This window comes from Capra hircus, chromosome 2, assembly GCF_001704415.2.
Source record: "Capra hircus breed San Clemente chromosome 2, ASM170441v1, whole genome shotgun sequence".
NCBI lineage: Eukaryota > Metazoa > Chordata > Mammalia > Artiodactyla > Bovidae > Capra > Capra hircus.
Window position 1 is genome coordinate 266,812 of NC_030809.1, and position 19,807 is coordinate 286,618.

The following is a 19,807-nucleotide window of genomic DNA, read 5'->3' on the forward strand; positions in this document are numbered from 1 at the left end:
TGGGTATTGTTTTTGCTTTGGCTCCATCCCTTCATTATTTCTGGAGTTATTTCTCTACTGATCTCCAGTAGCATATTGGGCACCTACTGACCTGGGGAGTACCTCTTTCAGTATCCTACCATTTTGCCTTTTCATACTGTTCATGGGGTTCTCAAGGCAAGAACACTGAGGTGGTTTGCCATTCCCTTCTCCAGTGGACCACATTCTGTCAGATCTCTCCACCATGACCCGCCCGTCTTGGGTGGCCCCTCAGGGCGAGGCTTAGTTTCATTGAGTTAGACAAGGCTGTGGTCCTAGTGTGATTAGAATGGCTAGTTTTCTGGAAGTATGGCTTCAGTGTGTCTGCCCTCTGATGCCCTCTTGCAACCTCTTGCAACAAAAAAGATGTCCTTTTCATTATAGGGGACTGGAATGAAAAAGTAGGAAGTCAAGAAACACCTGGAGTAACAGGCAAATTTGGCCTTGGAATGCGGAATGAAGCAGGGCAAAGACTAATAGAGTTTTGCCAAGAAAATGCACTGGTCATAGCAAACACCCTCTTCCAACAACACAAGAGAAGACTCTACACATGGACATCACCAGATGGTCAACACTGAAATCAGATTGATTATATTCTCTGCAGCCAAAGATGGAGAAGCTCTATACAGTCAACAAAAACAAGACCAGGAGCTGACTGTGGCTCAGATCATGAACTCCTTATTGCCAGATTCAGACTCAAATTGAAGAAAGTAGGGAAAACCGCTAGACCATTCAGGTATGACCTAAATCAAATCCCTTATGATTATACAGTAGAAGTGAGAAATAGATTTAAGGGCCTAGATCTCATAGATAGAGTGCCTGATGAACTATGGGCGGAGGCTCATGACATTGTACAGGAGACAAGGATTAAGACCATCCCCATGGAAAAGAAATGCAAAAACACAAAATGGCTGTCTGGGGAAGCCTTACAAATAGCTGTGAAAAGAAGAGAGGTGAAAAGCCAAGGAGAAAAGGAAAGATATAAGCATCTGAATGCAGAGTTCCAGAGAATAGCAAGAAGAGATAAGAAAGCCTTCTTCAGCGATCAATGCAAAGAAATAGAGGAAAAGAACAGAATGGGAAAGACTAGAGATCTCTTCAAGAAAATTAGAGATATCAAGGGAACATTTCATGCACAGGTGGGCTCGATAAAGGACAGTAATGGTATGGACCTAACAGAAGCAGAAGATATTAAGAAGAGGTGGCAAGAATACACAGAAGAACTGTACAAAAAAGATCTTCACCACCCGGATAATCACAATGGTGTGATCACTCATCTAGAGCCAGACATCTTAGAATGTGAAGTCAAGTGGGCCTTAGAAAGCATCACTATGAACAAAGCTAGTGGAGGTGATGGAATTCCAGTAGAGCTGTTTCAAATCCTGAAAGATGATGCTGTGAAAGTGCTGCACTCAATATGCCAGCAAATTTGGAAAACTCAGCAGTGGCCACAGGACTGGAAAAGGTCAGTTTTCATTCCAATCCCAAAGAAAGGCAATGCCAAAGAATGCTCAAACTACCAAACAGTTGCACTCATCTCACACGCTAGTAAAGTAATGCTCAAAATTCTCCAAGCCAGGCTTCAGCAATACGTGAACTCCCTGATGTTCAAGCTGGTTTTAGAAAAAGCAGAGGAACCAGAGATCAAATTGCCGACATCCGCTGGATCATGGAAAAAGCAAGAGAGTTCCAGAAAAACATCTATTTCTGCTTTATTGACTATGCCAAACCCTTTGACTGTGTGGATCACAATAAACTGTGGAAAATTCTGAAAGAGATGGGAATACCAGACCACCTAACCTGCCTCTTGAGAAATCTGTATGCAGGTCAGGAAGCAACAGTCAGAACTGGACATGGAACAACAGACTGGTTCCAAATAGGAAAAGCAGTACGTCAAGGCTGTATATTGTCACCCTGCTTATTTGACTTATATGCAGAGTACATCATGAGGAACACTGGACTGGAAGAAACACAAGCTGGAATCAAGATTGCCAGGAGAAATATCAATAACCTCAGATATGCAGATGACACCACCCTTATGGCAGAGAGTGAAGAGGAGCTAAAAAGCCTCTTGATGAAAGTGAACAAGGAGAGTGAAAAAGTTGGCTTAAAGCTCAACATTCGGAAAACGGAGATCATGGCATCCGGTCCCATCACTTCATGGGAATAGATGGGGAAACAGTGGAAACAGTGTCAGACTTTTTTTGGGGGGGCTCCAAAATCACTGCAGATGGTGACTGCAGCCATGAAATTAAAAGACGCTTACTCCTTGGAAGAAAAGTTATGACCAACCTAGATAGTATATTCAAAAGCAGACATTACTTTGCCGACTAAGGTCCGTCTAGTCAAGGCTATGGTTTTTCCTGTGGTCATGTATGGATGTGGGAGTTGGACTATGAAGAAGGCTGAGCACCAAAGAATTGATGCGTTTGAACTGTGGTGTTGGAGAAGACTCTTGAGAGTCCCTTGGACTGCAAGGAGATCCAACCAGTCCATTCTGAAGGGGATCAGCCCTGGATGTTCTTTGGAAGGAATGATGCTAAAGCTGAAACCCCAATACTTTGGCCATCTCATGGGAAGAGTTGACTAATTGGAAAGGACTTTGATGCTGGGAGGGATTGGGGGCAGGAGGAGAAGGGGACGACAGAGGATGAGGTGGCTGGATGGCATCACTGACTCAATGGACGTGAGTCTGAGTGAACTCTGGGAGATGGTGATGGACAGGGAGGCCTGGCGTGCTGCGATTCATGGGGTCGCAAACAGTCGGACACGACTGAGCGACTGAACTGAACTGAAGGCCCAAATTAAGCATGACGATGGGTCAGCAGGTAAAGAATCCGCGTGCAGGGCAGGAGACACGAGTTTGATTCCTATGTCAGGAAGATCTTCTGGAGAAGGATATGGCGACCAACTCCAGTACTTTTGCCTGGAAAATTCCATGGACAAAGGAGCCTGGTAGGCTACAATCCATAGGGCTGCAAAGAGTCAGACACGACCACACGACTAAGCACGATCAAGGCCCAAATTAAAGGACACAGTTTGCACCCACCACAGCGACGGGGGCTAGTTAGAAGGAGGAACTCATTGCAAGAAAAGGGCAGGATTCCTCGAGGAGGTAAGACCTCTCTTACCTCTTGGCTACTCCCGCCGCTCAGGGGAAGCAGGTAAGAGTCCTGCCTGGCCCCAGCCTCACGGATTTTGATCATCCAGTCCTGGATAAAAAGCTGCCGCTGGAGTCCGGCGCAAATGGTGCCGGGGAGGCTCAGCACTCCAAGTTCCCCGGGTTCTCATCCTCTGCTGTGTCACTGTCCCCGGTGCAACAGGACTGGGGGGAGAGGACCCCGGGACAGGAACAGGGCTGGAAGCTCCCCCACAGCCTAGCTGGGCCCCCTCCGCCCCTGCTCCCAGCTGAAGGTGAGGCGCCTTCAGGGCCCCTTCTGCGTCTCCTGCACTTGCTGTCCCTCCCCAGAAACGTCACCAATACATAAGGAAGAACGCTGACAAAGAGCAGCAAGCATTTGCTGGGCCCTTTGTTCAGGGCCTGGCCCAGCGTTTTACCCACATTTACTTGTTGCAACTCAGAGGTTAAGTGAGGGGGAGCTATTGTTTTCTCCATTTTACAGATGAACACAGAAGTAAAGTGAAGGATTCAAAGTCACCGTTTTCACCTTCCCTCTGGGTCACCATCCCGAGCCTCTGTCAGCTTTCTTTGCTCCTAGGAAGCACACCTTCCATCTAGAATAGAACTGAACACCAGCTCTCGCCTTCACTTTGCACCCACTGTCCCAGCCTCTGGGTGTGAGGTCACAGGGAGGGAGGGGTCCCCCTAACACCCCCTTGCATGCACGCCTGCCAAGTCCCTTCAGTCGTATCTGACTCTTTGTGATCCCACGGACTGCAGCCCGCCAGGCTCCTCTGTCCATGGGATTCTCCAGGCAAGAGTACTGCAGGGGGTGCAGTGCCCTCCTCCAGGGACTCTTCCCCGCCCAGGGATCGAGCCCGCATCTCCTGGGTCTCCTGTGTTGGCAGGCAGGCACCACTAGCACCCCCCTACGCCCAGTGTGGACTCTGGTGATTTGCCTCCAGGTACAACTCTAACTTGTCCTGGGCCTTGAACACCATGCCTCCCTCTGGGCACTGTGCCCCCCAGTCTGTTCCATGGCAAGGGGAGGAGGATGGGGTGGGGTGGGGTCACAGCTGCCACCAGGGTGCCTAGGGGGTAAGGAGACCCAGGGCAGGACCCAGAAGCCGCCCGTGTGGACTCACCTGTGACTCTCTGCAGGTCTGGCCCCCTCCTCCCCTTCCTCACCCCAGGACCAGGCACCTTGCCGGGGGCTCCACGTTGTCTACAAGGCCAGGCTTGGCAGTGTTGCATCCTCCCTCCTGCAGGCAGCCCCAGGCTTCCGGCTGGAAGGGCAGGACCAGGTGGGATCCTGAGGGGCAGGGCCCAGCAGACACCACTGGAGGGTGGGGGGACAGCCCGGGGGGAAGGGGCACAGCTAAGAGCGTCAGGGCGGCTCCGCAGCCTCGGAGGAACGCCGGGCTCAGCATCCCGCCCTTGGTCCACTGGACTTCTGTGACACACCCACAAACTAGGTGGCTTATAAACAGCAGGCATGCATTTCGCACTGGAGGCTGGGAGTCCAAGAGCACGGCATCACCACCATCCAGCTCTGAAGAGGGCCCTGCGCCTCGTCCAGTCAGCACTCTTTCCCTGCGTCCTTAGACGCTGGAAGAGTCCAGGGGCTCTCCGCGGTCTCTTTCATAAGAGCACTGATCCCGTTCGTGAGGCTCCGTCCTTACAATGAGAAAGTGGAAGTGAAAGTGAGTCAGTTGTGTCTGCCTCTTTGTGACCCCATGGACACACGCGTCCTCTGTCCACGGGATTCTCCAGGCCTGAACACTGGAGTGGGTAGCCTACCCTTCTCCAGGGGATCTTCCCGACCCGGGGATCGAACCTGGGTCTCCTGCATTGCAGGCAGATTCTTTACTGCTTGCCCACCAGGAAAGACCCCTCATGACCAAATCCCCTCCCCAAAGCCCCTAACGCCATCACACTGTGGATTAGGACTTAAGTGTATAAACCTGGGGGCATAACCACTCATGCCAGTCGTGATGGCATCCTCGAGTCAATGGGCATGAGCTTGAGCAACTGCGGGAGATGGTGAAGGACAGGGAAGCCTGGCGACTCTTTGAGGTCGCACAGAGTTGGACACGCCTGAGTAACTGAACAACAAACCATTCAGTTCAGAGCATTCCCCATCTCCAGGGAAGGGGGCCGGGGAGGGAGGAGGAGCCGTCTGGGGGTCTTGACAAACAGCGCCAGGGTGGGCTGCAGCACACAGACGCCCCCACCCCAGCCCTGGAGAGAGCAGTGCCTCCTCCCGCCAGCTGCCCGCCAGAGCCCTCGTGTGTCTGGGCTCGGGGCCCCGGGGGGCAGACACGACCACGCTCTTCCCGAGGTTCCCTGTAGTCAGGGCTCAGCCCTGAGCTAGCCTGAGGCACCACCCTTCCCTCAGGCTGCCGCAGGGCCCACAGAAGGAGCAACAGGACATCTGGCTTTGTGCTGTTGTGAGGTTTGACCTAATGTTGGAATTTCTGGCACCAAAATGGGGCAGTCACCGGGGTGGGTTGCCATTTCCAGGTCCAGGGGGATCTTCAGGGGGATCTCCCCGACCCAGGGGTCAAGCCTGCGCCTCTTGCATCTCCCGCACTGGCAGGCGGGTTCACAGGCGCTCCAGCGGCCCGGGGCCTGGGCTTGGAGGGGCTGAGAGAGCGGCTGGGACGGCAGGTGGCCTGCTCAAGCCCCAGCCCTGCTGTGGTCTCCGCTTTGTTCTCACCCAGAGAGATGGGAACTGCCAACTCTGACTGGACCAGCGCCCTGCCCCGCGGTGGGGAGCATAAGTGTTGCTTCTCCAGAGCAGCCTCTGCTCTTGGCTGAGCTGGCGCCCAAGAAGGATGCTGAAGAGATAACAGGCTGGGATGCAGGGTAGCTGCTGCCCCCACCACGGGTATCTGTGGCTGCAAGGTCACACTCACCTCCAGAGGCCACCTTCGCGGGGTCCTACCTTATACTGCTTGCTGGGTAGAGTCTACTGGAACCAAGAACATAGACAAATGGGCCATAGCGGGGCTGAAGGCCGCAGTGGGACACGCTATGACCCAGGAGCAGGTGCTGGCCTGTGGGCTGTGCAGGCTGCAAGGCTTGGGTCCGCCCGGGGACATCCCTGCCCTGGGGCGCGGGATAAGCTCCAGTCTCAGCTCTGAAGCTGAGTCAGGGGTAAGAAGGTGCTAAAATCAACGCGTTAGGGCCTGGGAAGTGTTGACAAGCCTGCAGGCAGTGCCCAGGGTGGACAGACTGGCAAGCAGTGCTTAGGGGCCTGCTGTGCGCCAGGGCGGAGGGGGCAGCATCTAGTGAGGTGTGTGTGGGCCTGAGAGTCCACGTGGTCCGGGTGGCCACGCCTGTGAGTGTGCAGTGTGCCGAGCAGCCCTCTTGAGAGGGACCTCAGAGGGGCCGCGGGCTGCCTGGCCATCCAGCACCCTTCCAGCTGGGTCAGACTCAGGCCAGCCCTGTGCCCAGGGGCCCATCTATGGACCAATTAGGGAGAGAAATTCTAAAGGCCGCTGGTAGGCACCTGCTCCCTACCCCCCTACCGCGAACTTGAGCCTGCATTCTCGTCTCTGGCTAGCGCAGGGGACTCAGGTTTGATCTCGGGTCAGGGAACCGAGACCCCATGTGCCGCAGGGCAGCCAACCCGCACACCGCAGCCAGAGAAGTCCGCAAGCCACAGCGAAGACCCAGGGCAGCCAGAACGAAAAGGAGCGTGCCGAGCTTGAGGACGCACGGGTGGACTCCGTTTCCCAGCCGCCCCCGCGTCTCCCCGAGGCCATGTGACTAGGCTTCAGCCAATGAACGGCGGGCAGGACTGAGGCCCGCGGCTGCGCCAGCCCTAGGCCGGGCACAGAGGCCTGCGGGCGGCCTGCCACTGCGCGTGCGCCCTCTGCTGACGAGGTGTTGGTGGCGCGGGACAAACCGGGAGGAAGCTCAGCGAGGATCTCAGGCCCGGGTCTCTGAATGCGTGTTCGGAGCGGGCCCCACACGCACCTCCACCTCCACGGGAGGTGAGACACGGGAAGGAGAAACATCTGTGAAGCGAAGCCACCGAGAGCGCAGGGCTTATCTGGGACCGCAGACGGCGTCACCTCACCCCAGCCCGGCTCCTGGCTGGAGGCGCTGGAGATCCGGGGCCCAGCTGAGGCACCCGCTCCCGTCACCCTGAGACGCTGCAGGCGGGGCGGGAGGAGACACTTGCGCCCTCGCGCCCTGCCCGTACAGGGCCTCGGTTTCCAGAAGTCCGGCGCCCGGGGCGAGAGAGGAGGCCGGGGGGCGCCCAGGGGCCCTCAGACCGCTGCCCTGAAGGGCCGTGTGTCCGCCTCCCTGCGCTGAGCTCCACGAAGAAAGGGCCATCCCGGGCCTCCACCCTCCCTGGCAGGCCCCCTGGCCCGTCCTGGGGGAAGGTCCGCATTTCTGCCCCAGCCCGGGGCCCGGGTCCTGCTCCGGGTCCCCCGCGGGTAGGGCGTGCCCGCTCACGAGCCCATCACCCCTGGGCTGGGGCAGGCCTCTGGGGCGGGGAGCAGGCCAGCTGCCACCTGGTCCTGGTGCCACAGCTGCTCCGCCAGGCCGTTGAGCACGTGGGCGACGTCGGCCAGACCGGCCCGGCCGTCCAGCGTGCGTCCGTCCGCCAGCCGCCGCCCCGGCACGCTCTTCACCCGCAGCAGGGGCAGCGGCCAGGCCTGCCGGAAGGCCGCGAGGTCCCGCTCGGGCACGTCCGTGTGCACGTACTGGTCGAATCTGGAGGCGGGTCAAGGAGCCTGTCTGCGCGCCTCGGCCTCCCGGTCAAAGCCAGCCTCCTCCCCGTCCCTCGCCCCCGCACCCCGGTCTGCGGGAGGCCCTGGTGCGGCCTCTAGGGAGCCCGCGGAGCTGGACCCCACCGCGTGGCACAGGCAGGCTGCCGGACCCCCGCTCCGCGCTGGGGCCCCCAGAGGATACTTGGAGCCGATGACCATCCTGACCACTCCAGGGGCCTCGCCGGCTACTCGTGCCAGCTGTCCAGGGAGGTCTTCAAAGGAGGCCCGGTCAGTGAAGGAGAAGAGGAAGAGGAACGCGTCTGCGTTCTCCTTGCAAGCCTGGGGAGAGGGAGGCCGGTGAGAGGCTGCTGCGAGGTCGTCACCTTGGGACCAGAAGCTGTCGGCCCCGAGAAGTCTTCCCACCGCCCGTCTGTTCACAGCCAGGGAGAATGAGGCCCGGTGCGGCAGCTGCTGCTCCCGGGGCTGGGCCAGCGTCCTCAGGCCCTCGCGCCTGCCCCTGGTGCCTGCAGACCGCGCAGGCCCGGCTCAGATGCCCAGGCCCCCGGGCCGCCCCCCGGCCCGCTCACCGGCAGCATGTGCTCGAACTTTTTGAGCGCAGACTCCCCGCAGTCCCAGAACTCGAAGCGGAACATGACGACGCGGTCGCTGGCCTGCAGCTTGGCGGGCCAAAACACCACGGTGGTCTGGATGCCTGGGGGCCCGGGTGGGTCCAGCGGCATGGGAGAGACGGCGGTGGAGGGGAGGAGGGGGCAGAGAAGAAAGTCCTCAGTCTGATGGGGAAGGCACAGTCCCTGACGGGAGAATTCCTGCCCCAGGAACCTCCAGGCTACCAGGGAGATGCAGCCCTAGCCATAACCATGAGGAAGCACTGCATCGGCCAAAAAGTTCCTTTCGGGGCTTCCCGGGTAGCTCAGCTGGTAAAAAAAAATCCGCCTGCAATGCAGGAGACCCTGGTTCGATCCCTCGGTTGGGGAGATCCCCTGGAGAAGGGATAGGCTGCCCACTCCTATATTCTTAGGCTTCCCTTGTGGCTGGTGAAGAATCTGCATGCAATGCGGGAGAGCTGGGTTCGATCCCTGGTTTGGGAAGATCCCCTGGAGAAGGGAATGAGTACCCACTCCAGTATTCTGGCCTGGAGAACTCCATGGAATAGTCCATGGGGTCGCAAAGAGTAGGACATGACTGAGCAACTTTCATTTGCCATAAGGAGGTGCAGAAAATTCAAATGAACTTTGCGGCCAACCCAATAGTTTCCCTCTTATGCACGTGCATGCTAAGTTGCTGCAGTCATGCCGGACTCTACAACCCTACGAACTGTAGCCTGCCAAGCTCCTCTGTCCATGGGATTCTCCAGGCAAGAATAGTGGGGTGGGTTGGCATGCCCTCCTCCAGGGGATCTTCCCACCCCAGGGATCGAACCAGGTCTCCCGCATTGCAGGCAGACTCTTTACCGTCTGAGCCACAGGGGAAGCCCACTCTAGTACTGACCCCACTACAGTCCCAAGGGGTTGGACAGAGGCGCTCATGTAGGCTCAGAGAGGTGCAGAGGCTTTCCGGGGTTGCAGAGTAACAGGTGGGGCTGGTTACAGGTTCCGGCTCATGTGGTCCAGGGTGAGTCTTTTCTCTTCCCCAGGGAAGGCCTCCTAGGAGGAACTCACCAGTGGTCTCGTGGTGCACCACGGGCACCTCCAGGCCAGCCAGCTTGGCCACCAGTGCTGTCTTGCCCACGCCACTCTTCCCAGACACGAAGATCTTGTAGCTGGCAGTGTCGATGGCCACAGGCGGGGGAAACACCGGCCGCTCGAGCAGCCCTGAGGCAAGGCGAGAGCCGGGTGGGGTCAGGGGGCCAACCAGCCCTTCTCTATACAGTACCCGTGACAGAGGCCTACCATACAAGCAGCATCCCCGGAGGAGAAGCTCTGCTGGAACCCCAGTGCTCCCTGAACCAGGCCAGTGCCTACTCCAAATAACACTTTTTTTAAGTTTGATGTATGAGGTGCTTTTTGTTATTTTTTGCTGCACCACAAGGCTTGTGGGATCTTAATTCCCCTGCTGCTGCTGCTAAGTCGCTTCAGTCGTGTCTGACTCTGTGCAACCCCATAGACGGCAGCCCACCAGGCTCTGCCGTCCCTGGGATTCTCCAGGCAAGAACACTGGAGTGGGTTGCCCTTTCCTTCTCCAATGCGTGAAAGTGAAAAGTGAAAGTGAAGTCACTCAGTCGTGCCCGACTCTTAGCGACCCCATGGACTGCAGCCCACCAGGCTCCTCCGTCCATGGCATTTTCCAGGCAAGAGTACTGGAGTGGGGTGCCATTGCCTTCTCCATTAATTCCCCTACCAGGGGTTAAAAGCGGGCCCCCGCAGTGAAAGAACTGAGTCCTAAGCACTGGACCACCAGGGAATTCCCTGAGATGGTTTTCATTAATAGTAGTATCACAAATCGCACATATCACATATAGGTGAAAGCAAGGTTTTTCCTAATTCTTTCCTCAATGGAGAAATAGCAAAAGTATTCTTAAGTATTACAAATAAGCTCCTTAGAATCAATACTCTCAGATCTTTATGAATGTTTTAAATTAGCTAATTAATGAATTTAGTGTTTCTTTCTTTTTGCCAAGCCGTGTAATTTGCAGGGTCTTAGTTCCCTCACCAGGGATTGAACTGGGCCTACAGCAGTGAAAGCACTGAGCTCTAACCACTGGCAGCCCTCAGTGTTTTTAATTTAAAACTTGCAACAACAAATAAAGTATAAACTATGAGATGTCATAGTGTAGGACCTGGAAGCCTTAAAGTGTGGGCTGCCCTCGCACTCTCCCGTCTCAAGCGTGCTGGCGGTTTGTGTTTCCTGGCCAAAGCTGGACTCAGTTAGGGTTAGGGTTAGTGCAGTCCACGCCAGGCCCCTCTGCGGGCCTGTCAGCTGGATGAATTAGCCTCTTCCTGGGGAACAGGGGTATCTTATCCTGGAGACAGCAGGATATGGAAGAGGCTTGTGTTTACTCACTAGGGGAGCTTGGACAAGTCTGCAGTCCTATTGAGAAGGTTGAATTGGGTCCAGGGTACACTGGCCAGCAGAGGGCCTGGCGCCGGCTGAGGGCTCACTTAACAGCCTCTCTGCTGACAGGGGCTCCTGGCAGTGTTTTGTCTGTTTCCATGTTCCTGGCTCTGATGATGGAATTAGATCTAGGGAGATTTGGGGGTGGGGGCCCCAGGATGGGGCTTCTAAGGTTCCCAAGGATGGGGAGAGCAGTGGAGCCGTCCCTCAGTGCCCTGTCTCTGCCCCCGCCCCTCCCCCAGGTGACCCCCCCGACCCGGAACAGGCAGCGGAGGGTCCCCTCGCCCCCTCCCCTCTCCCGCCCCCTCCCCTCCCCCGCCCCCTCCCCCAGGTGAGCCCCCCGGACCCGGGACAGGCAGCGGAGGGGGCGCTCACCAAACACCCGCCGGCGGCTCTTGCGCAGGACGCAGGCCAGGTACTCCTTGCCCTGGGCGCTCTCGTGCCAGTCTGGGACAATCACCGAGCCCGGGGCGGCCGGCCTGGCCATGGCTGGGCACGGGGGACGGAGAGGGAAGCTGGGTCTGTGGCCTTCGCCTGCACCCGGGTTCCTCCCTGGAGCGCCCCGCCCCCCGGAGGATGGGGCGATCGTGGAGCCCCAGCTTCTTACTGTTCCGATTGAAGCTTCTGGCCTCCAAGCCCCCTTGCAATACCCCGGCTCCCTCTCATCGCGCCGATCGCGCAAGACGGTCACCCCATCGCCGCCCCAGGCGGTGTTCGCACGGCCTCCGAGCCGCTTGTCACCTCCGGGGAGGTCATGCGGCCTTGCTTCTTCTCCACCTCCTCGATCTCAACTCCGGGGCCCACTAGCGCTCACATCGGCGGCCCCAGCGCACAAGGGGACCCTGTGTAGCCCGCTTTGGAGGCCCGCCCCGCGTCCCGCCGCTCAGGGCCGGGACTCGAGGCGCATGCGCGGAGGCCGTCGTCATGGAGACGCGGGGCGGGGTGGGCCGCGGGGCCGCACAGGTCTGTCTGTCTGTCTCTGCGGCCGCGCGAGCTCCCGGGCCGGGTCTGGCCTTCTCCATTGCTCTGTTCCAGCCCCGGTCTTCCTTCCAAAATTTGACCAAATCCCGCTTCTGCCTCTTTGCGCCTCGGTGTCCTCTTCTATAAAGTGGAGGTAAAATGCTTTTACCTCCTAGGATTCTTTACAACAGTGACAAGTCCTTAGCAGTGTTCAGTACGTTTACTTATTATTGTTGTAATAATATCATTATTATTGATCTTGCTCGGCAGGAACTAGACATGAACTGAACCCCTGTGGCTACGCCGATGGGGAAACAGCTGCTGAGAGTGCTCAAGGGACTTGCTCAAGGCCTTAAAAATGAGTCTGAGGCTTTCCAGTCACTCATTTCTTGATTGATTGATTGATGTCACTTATTCAACAAATAATTACTGAGCGCCTGTTATATGCCCGGTTTGTTCTAGCTGCTGGGAATGCAATGGCCACAGGAAGTCCCTGCCCTCCTGGAGGTGACATTCCATTCCATTCATGGGCTGTGAGCCCCTCCCCAGCGACCCCACACTGGGCACCAGGCCTGTCACCGAGACGGGTGCTCAGTAAACGCCCCTTAGCTGGACAGTATGCAAAATAGCTCATTACTGAAAAGCCGTCTACTACACTTTTTACCAGTACCTTCTTGCCATGCCTTCAAGTAGGGCAGATCACTGTTTTGTAAAGTCTATGAATTAGCCTTCCCAGGTGGCTCAGCAGTAAAGAAGCCACCTGCATGCAATGCAAGGGAATCAGTTTCAATCCCTGGGTCAGGAAGATCCCCGGAGAAGGAAACGGCAGCCCACTCCAGTGTTCTTGCCTGGAGAATCCCGTGCACAGAGGAGTCTGGTGGACCACGTTCCTCGGGGCCGCAAAGAGCACACGCGCGATGATTAACTTTCATTGAAGGCCGACTGAGTGCCAGACGGTGGGTGCTTTAGAGAGGTTATTCCATAAACAAACTTGTATAGGAAATCCTGTTACCCTTCTTTTATTTTACAGGTGAGGAAACTCAGAGGCAATGGGATTATCTGAACTTACACCACATAGGTGGTCAGTGGGAATACTAGACTCAGAATCCAGGGTGGCTGGACTCTGAAGGACGGCTCTGGTCTGCCGCACTGGGTCTTGTGTGTGTGTGTGTGTGTGTGTGTGTGTGTTTCATTATTTACTTATTTATTCGACTGCAGCAGGTCTTCGTTGAAACATGTGGACCTAGTTCCCTGACCAGGGATTGAACCCAGGGCCCCTGCCCTGGGACAGAGTCTTAGCCACTGGGCCACCAGGGAAGGCCCTGGGTCTTGTGTGTTTAAAACTTTGACCCCAGTCCCTAGGAGGGACATTTCTAGCAAAGCTGAACACAGCCAGAGGGCCGTGAGCCCACAAATCATTGAGGCGGGTTCTCAGGCCCCCGGGGGTAGTGGGGTCAGGATGAGTAAGCCGGGGCACTTGCCTTCAACTTGCTTACAGCGCATTAGAAATACGTGCTCATAACCACCCCTGCAGGGCTCTGCAGCTGGAAACCACTGTCTGTGCCCCCGGGTCGCTCAGTTCCCCATTCCGCAGGTCCTAGCGCGTCTGTATGGCGTCTTCACAGTGGACCAGGATAGCCTCAGTCACGAGACTCAGACCTGATGTATGTCTAGGTTTCCAGACTTCGCAGCCAGCCCTGCCCTGACTTGGCTTGTGGAGGGCTCAGGGAGAGTGAGGTAACAGCTTAGCCGCGTGGGCTGGCTAGTTAACCTGGAGGCCAGATAAGATGTGCAGTTATCCTGGGCTCAGACAGGGAGGCTGGAGGTCGGAGGGGCTCGTGGCCAGAGGGTTGGGGGGATCAGTCTTCACGGCCTCAGGAGCTCGTGGAGAGGACACTGCAGCAAGCTGAATCAGGAGCCTGTTCAAAATGCAGATTTTCGGGCCCTGACCCCTAGAGAGTCTGCTTCGGGGGGTTGGGCAGGTCTGTGAGCCCGCACCTTTAACAAGAGCGCTGGGCGGTTAGAAGCCAGGCTCTGCATCAGTCTGCTTGGGCACTGCAGGCTGGGGGGCACGCACAGCACAAACTCTCTCCAGGCTCTGGCAGCTCGCAGTCCAGAACCAAGGCACCAGCAGGGCTGTCTGGTGAGGACGTTCCTCCTGGTTTGCAGGCAGCTGCCTCCTTCCTGCGTCCTCACAAGCCCTCTTTCGTGTTCACACACACCCTTGGTGTCTCCTCCTTTTAGTAAGGACGTTAGTAATATCGGATTAAGGCCCCACCCTTATGACCCCATTTAACCTTAATTGCCTCCCCAAAGGCCCAATCTCCAAATAAGTCTGCTTGAGGGGTTAAGGCTTTGACCTATGATGGGGGTGACACGTTTCAGCCTGAAACAAGGCCGAGGACCTCACTTACACAATCGCCACTCAGCTCAGCTCCAGATGGGAACCAGTCACGGTTGGCGCCTGGCCTTTCAGAAGGACGCTGTACGCACGGTCCGGGGCTTCCTCTCGCCTGTACTCCTCTGACCCCTAAACTACGTGTCCCATGAGGGTCTCCTCTTTGAGTCTCAGGTGAAACAGGGAGACACTGCCCACTTAAAGGCCCTTTCCAGTATAGAGCCTTCTGATTAATCCACTCGTTTCTTCCTGGTTTGGACTTCTCCCCAGACTGAGCACCTCCTGGACAAGGCTCCAGAAGGGCTCACGAGGAAAGCTTGTCACGGCAGGGACTCGGGGGGCCCACGTGGGCAGCACCCAGACCAGAGCACCTGCAGGGCGGGAGGGCGGGAGGGCCAGTCGCGCTGGCCGAGGCCATTGCTTCCTTTGGGGCTTCCCTGCTGGGACCCGGGCCCCCGAGTGACCTTTTTGCGCATAAATCACTACTGTCCCACCAATGACTGCAGTCTCCAGAGGTTTTCACTGCTCTCAGAGTAAACTCCAAACTCCGTGTTTTTGAGGCCTTCCGTGACTGACCTGACCACCTCTTGCTTTCCCTCCAGCCACCACCTTCTTCCCCAGCTTGCTGCACTCAGCGACCCTGGCCTTTTTCTGCTCCCACTGAGGGGCTCTGGGCCGCATTTCCCACCCCCCGGAACTCCCTCCACCACCCCAGGGCCTCATGAGGCTGGCTCAGGGGAGCCCCTGCCCAGGTCTCGGGTGGACGCCACCTGCACAGAAGCCCCCTCTGCCACTCAGGGACTTGCCCGCACATCCCAGCTCACTCTCACATCATTCTCGATCCTGACATTTTACTTACTCACTTATTTGTGGCTGTGCTGGGTCTTTGCTGCTGTGCACAGACTTCCCCTAGTTGCAGCGAGTGGGGGCTACTCTCCACATGCGTTTACGAGGCTTCGCTTGTCTGAGTGCCGGCTCTCAGGGCACGGGCTTAGTTGCCCCGCTGCACGTGGGATCCTCCCAGACCAGATGGATTCGTAACCACTGGAGATTCTCTTGCCTGGAGAATCCCAGGGACAGGGGAGCCTGGTGGGCTCCCGTCTGTGGGGTCGCACAGAGTTGGACACAACTGAAGCGAGTTAGCAGCAATGCATGAAGTTTTTCCAGGGTAGGGGAGACATATTTCAGCGCATCATCATCCCTAGAACCTACAATATGTCTGCAATGGAGTAAAAACTTAATGAAAATGTGATGACTGCCTGCCTATGGCTACAACATGAAGAATGGCTTGCGGAGGGCAAGCCTAGAAGAAGGACGGTTAGGAAGCAGGCGAACATTCTAGGGTCGAGTAGAGGATGCGCATTTGTCAAATACTTATGAGCCAAGAGCGGGAGACGAGAGAGAGAGCGGTGCGACCCCTGTCCTTGCGGGGCCACGCTCTGCTGGAGCCTGGTGAGCAGGGCGGCAGGCCGGACAGAACTCTGCTTGGTAGGTCTAGTGTCCAGATTCCCCTAACGCTCCCATTTTGGCTGAGCTGGGTCGCCGCCGCTGCACACCTGGGCTGTCTCTGGTTTCGGCGCGCGGGGGCTGCTGTCTGCTGCGGTGCAGGCTTCTCACTGCGGGGGCTTCCTTCACTGCAGTGGGGGTTCTAGGCACGAGGGCGTCAGTGGCCGTGGCTTGTTGGCTCGGTAGCCGTGGCGAGTGGGCTGAGCTGCCCGGCAGGCTGTGGAATCTTAGTCTCCGGACCAGGGATCAAAACTGTGTCCCCTCTATTGGCAAGCAGATCCTTAACCACTGGGCGACCAGGAAGTCCCCCAGATTTCCTTTAAACACTGAATTTGGCCAAATCATCCCCAAGAGTTGGGATCTTTTTTCCCCACCATGCGATCTTAGTTCCCTGATCAGGGATCCTACCCGGGCCTCGGCAGTGACAGCAGATAGTCCTAACCACTGGACCACCAGGAAACGCTCCCCAGAACTTCTTTATCGGCTGAGACATGATGGGCTGGGAGCCAAGGCTTGTGTCCTTCCCCTGGAAAACCTGTCGCTCCCCGGCTGCAAACCCTCTGCCGGCCTCCCGCAGGCCTGCCGTCCACACTGCGCCCGATTGGCAAGGCCGCCTGTGCGCCCTGCCCTGGCTCGGCGCGCCAGCCACACAGGCCTTCCTGCTGCTCCTTGGACTCGTCAAGGTCACACCCACCTCAGGTCTGTCTGCCTGCCCTCCTCTCTGCGTGGAACGCTCTCCGCCCATCTCCCCGTGGCTGTTGTTTTTTCTTTCAGGTCTCAGCTGAAATGTCGCCTCCTCAGAAAGGCCATGCGGATGAGCCCAACACCATCACACCTCGTCACAACCCATCTCAACTTTCCTCATCGGATTGTTCACGGGAGTCATCCTGCTCAGTTGTCTGCGTATTTGCCTGTCTCTTCTTCCCGCCCTCCACCGAGACATGAACTCCCCAGGGCAGGACGGGGCCTGGCAGTGCCCCGACAGAGGGAACCACGCGGGCGTGAGTGCCAAGTCGCTTCAGGGACGACTCTGCGACCCCATGGACTGCAGCCCGCCAGGCTCCTCTGTCCGTGGGGTTCTCTGGGCAAGAAGACTTGAGTGGGTTGCCATGCCCTCCTCCTGGGGGTCTTCCCGACCCAGGGGTCAAGTCCAGGTCTCTGCCGTCTCCTGCGTTGCCCAGCGGGTTCTTTACCACTAGCGCCGCCTGGGAAGCCCAAGACAGGGCTACAGATGTGCCTAATGCGGGGATCCGTGCTGGCCAGGCCCCCCGCCCTTCAGGTGTCAGCCGCGAGGCCGGTTTTTCTGCGTTTCCCATGGCCTCTCTTCGATGCCCGCCTGGGTTCAGGCCCCGCTTCTGGGGCTCATCCTCGGGTTCTGCCTCGTCCCCTCCGGTCACACCGGGCCTCTGTGCCTCCCCACAGGCTCCTCCCTCCACAGAGGGAAGCCCCCTCCTTCCTGCTCTGCAGCGCTCGCCAGGCCCCCTCTCGTCCTGGTTCTCATGGACCCCAGGCGCGTCATCTGCTCCTCTGCAGGTGGAGCAAGTTCGAGTTTTTGCCTCCGCTGATTCACCCATTTCAGAAGCAGGGCTTTGTTTCCTCTGACTCAATTTAATCTGTCTCTGCTCTGCAGATGCCATAGTTCAGCAATTTCCTGGTAAAGTTAAATTCAGTGATCTTCATTCCTACAGCTTAAACACTCAAGTCTCCTCAAAGCTGTCTCATCTCCGCCTCCTCTGGTGCTGGGGCTCACATCCAGCGGGGTGGCGGGGGGCGTTTACCCGACAGCAAGGAAGCGTGGTGGGGCATCCTCTCTGGGCCTTTGCGGCCGTCTGCCATGGCCCCACCCATGCTGGCCCTGTCAGGGGTGTGCTCTCCTCCACCGTGGGTCCTGGTCACGAGCTTCTATCCCTGCTGCCTCCAAGAGGATGGCCTCTGCTCACTCTGCATGGTCCTCGGCCCTGAACGCCGGCTCCTCTGGACAGGCCAGACCCCTCACAGCTCTTCTGCACCCTTCCTGAACGCCGGCTCCTCCGGACAGGCCAGACCCCTCACAGCTCTTCTGCACCCTTCCTGAACGCCGCTCCTCCGGACAGGCCAGACCCCTCACAGCTCTTCTGCACCCTTCCTGGGACACAGGGGTCTGTCTTCCCCGTCTGAGGCCCAGAGGCCTGCACGTTCTGTGCTCCTGACTGCCGGAGGCCAGGCCTGGACCCCACCGACCTGGGGTCTCCCAGGGAAGCTGTCTGCCCCTGCCTCAGTGTAGCAGGGTGAGGTGAGGGCAAGAACGCCTTCCCAGCCCTCTGGCTCCCCATCCACCCTCTTCTTGCGATTTAGTGACATGATTGGACACTTTTGGCCCTGGAAGCGCAGGACTCGTCCTCTCTGTTCCGCCGAGTGACACTCCCTGGTGAGTGATGAGCCTCTAAGCTGCCCCCAGGGCAGGTCTCTCTGCCTCGTCTGAGCGCAGAGCCTTAGGCGTGAGTCCACACTCAAGGGACACGCACTGAGAGTGACCCCCAGGGCAGCGCCGGGCCTCCCTGGCCTTGTCGCGGGCGGGCAGCAGCCCAGGCCCCGCGCAGGACTTTCTTTTCCCCGAGGCTTCTGCCTGGTTAGGGCCTGCCCCCTCCCTCCTTCCGTCCCTGCAGTGGGTGGGCAGACGGGCTCCCTGGCGGGGCCACGGCACACCCGCAGGCCTCTCAGGCGTCTGACAGGGTCGGGCCGGAGCCCAGCCCACGGGGAGAAGCACCGGCTTCCCCACAGCAGGGCGGGGCAGACAGCAGGCGGGCCGGCGGGGGCGGCGCTCGGCGGGAGAGGCGGGCCTTTTCTCCGCGGTCCCGCTTCCGTCTTCGGAGGCGTCGGACGGCGTCTGGGACCCAAAGCCTTTCCCAGGGCGCCCCCCGGTGGGCTCTTGAGGAATCACACCCGTGGTTCCGGCTAAACCGGTAATCCCTGAGACCAGACGCATCACGGCCATTTCTGCCCTTTCAGCTGAGGCTCGGGGAGGCAGGAACAGCTTTTGAACCGATGCTCCTCCAGTCCGAAGTCCGTGCCTGTCTCTCATCTGCAGTCTCTCGGGGAACTCCCTTCTGAGCCCACAGGACCACATCTCAAGGGTTAAAAGGTCCAACAGAGGTCCTGTGGTCTCACTCTTGATTTGACCCGTAAAGCAGCTCCATCGTCTCCTCCCATGGGCTTTATCAATCTCTGGCTGAATACTTGCATCAGCAGTGAAATCAACAGAGAATGGAAAAATTCTGAAAAGCAATTATCCTTCAATATCAAATAAATTTTAAAAATACTGAAATCACATCACAAAGAACCCCCAGGCATGCTGGACTGCCCTTCTCCCTGTGGGGAGGGGAGGGGACAAACCACAGCCCCTCTGGCACCGTCCCCAGCTGGCCAGCCTCAGGATCTCGGGGGGCCTTTCCCAGGTTCCCCAGGTGGCGGCAACCTGGGGCGTGAGCGCATGGTGCTGACAACACGTGCAAGGCCGTGGTCTCCTGAGTCGGGCATTCGGGCACACCCTCCCTCCCGCGGGACGGCCTGTGGAGCCCGGGGAGCAGGAAGGACATCTGGTGTCACCCTTTTGCGGACTGGGTGCTGCGCTTCAGACCCAGACGGGCACAGGCCTCCGGCCCTTGAGCACCCAGGGGCGGGGCGGGGGCTGTGCTGGGACCCCCACGGGCCTGGGGGAGCCGCGCTCTGCACTGAGCTGAGCTCTCACTGAGGATTTCTCCCCAGACTGGCGCGTGCCCTCCTCTGCCCCAAAGCCTCTGACCTGGGGTCGCTCACGCTGCCGTCTGCAGGCTCCAACCCTCCTGAGCTGGGGCCTGCTCCCCCCGGCCATTACTGCGGCCCTTGGCCTGGGTGGACGGCGTTAGGAAGCTGGCGGGAGGCCTTATGGGACTGGCCTGCCGTGAAAGCCAGGTCTTCCCCAGGACCACCAATCACCACGGGCACCCTACCCGCCAAACATCACCTCCTCTACATCCCCCAGTCTGA

The 19,807-nt window shown here is 58.1% G+C and overlaps 1 protein-coding gene across 1 annotated transcript; it reads right to left on the reverse strand.

The window, feature by feature from the left end:
* RSG1 (REM2 and RAB like small GTPase 1) lies at nt 7,069-11,833 on the reverse strand. Its single transcript, XM_018054685.1, has 6 exons — nt 11,546-11,833; nt 11,314-11,427; nt 9,546-9,698; nt 8,454-8,578; nt 8,069-8,205; nt 7,069-7,870 (listed from the first exon to the last, which is right to left on the reverse strand). The coding sequence occupies exons 2-6, from the start codon at nt 11,423-11,425 to the stop codon at nt 7,606-7,608; spliced, it is 792 nt and encodes a 263-aa protein (XP_017910174.1). The 5' UTR covers nt 11,426-11,427; nt 11,546-11,833; the 3' UTR covers nt 7,069-7,605.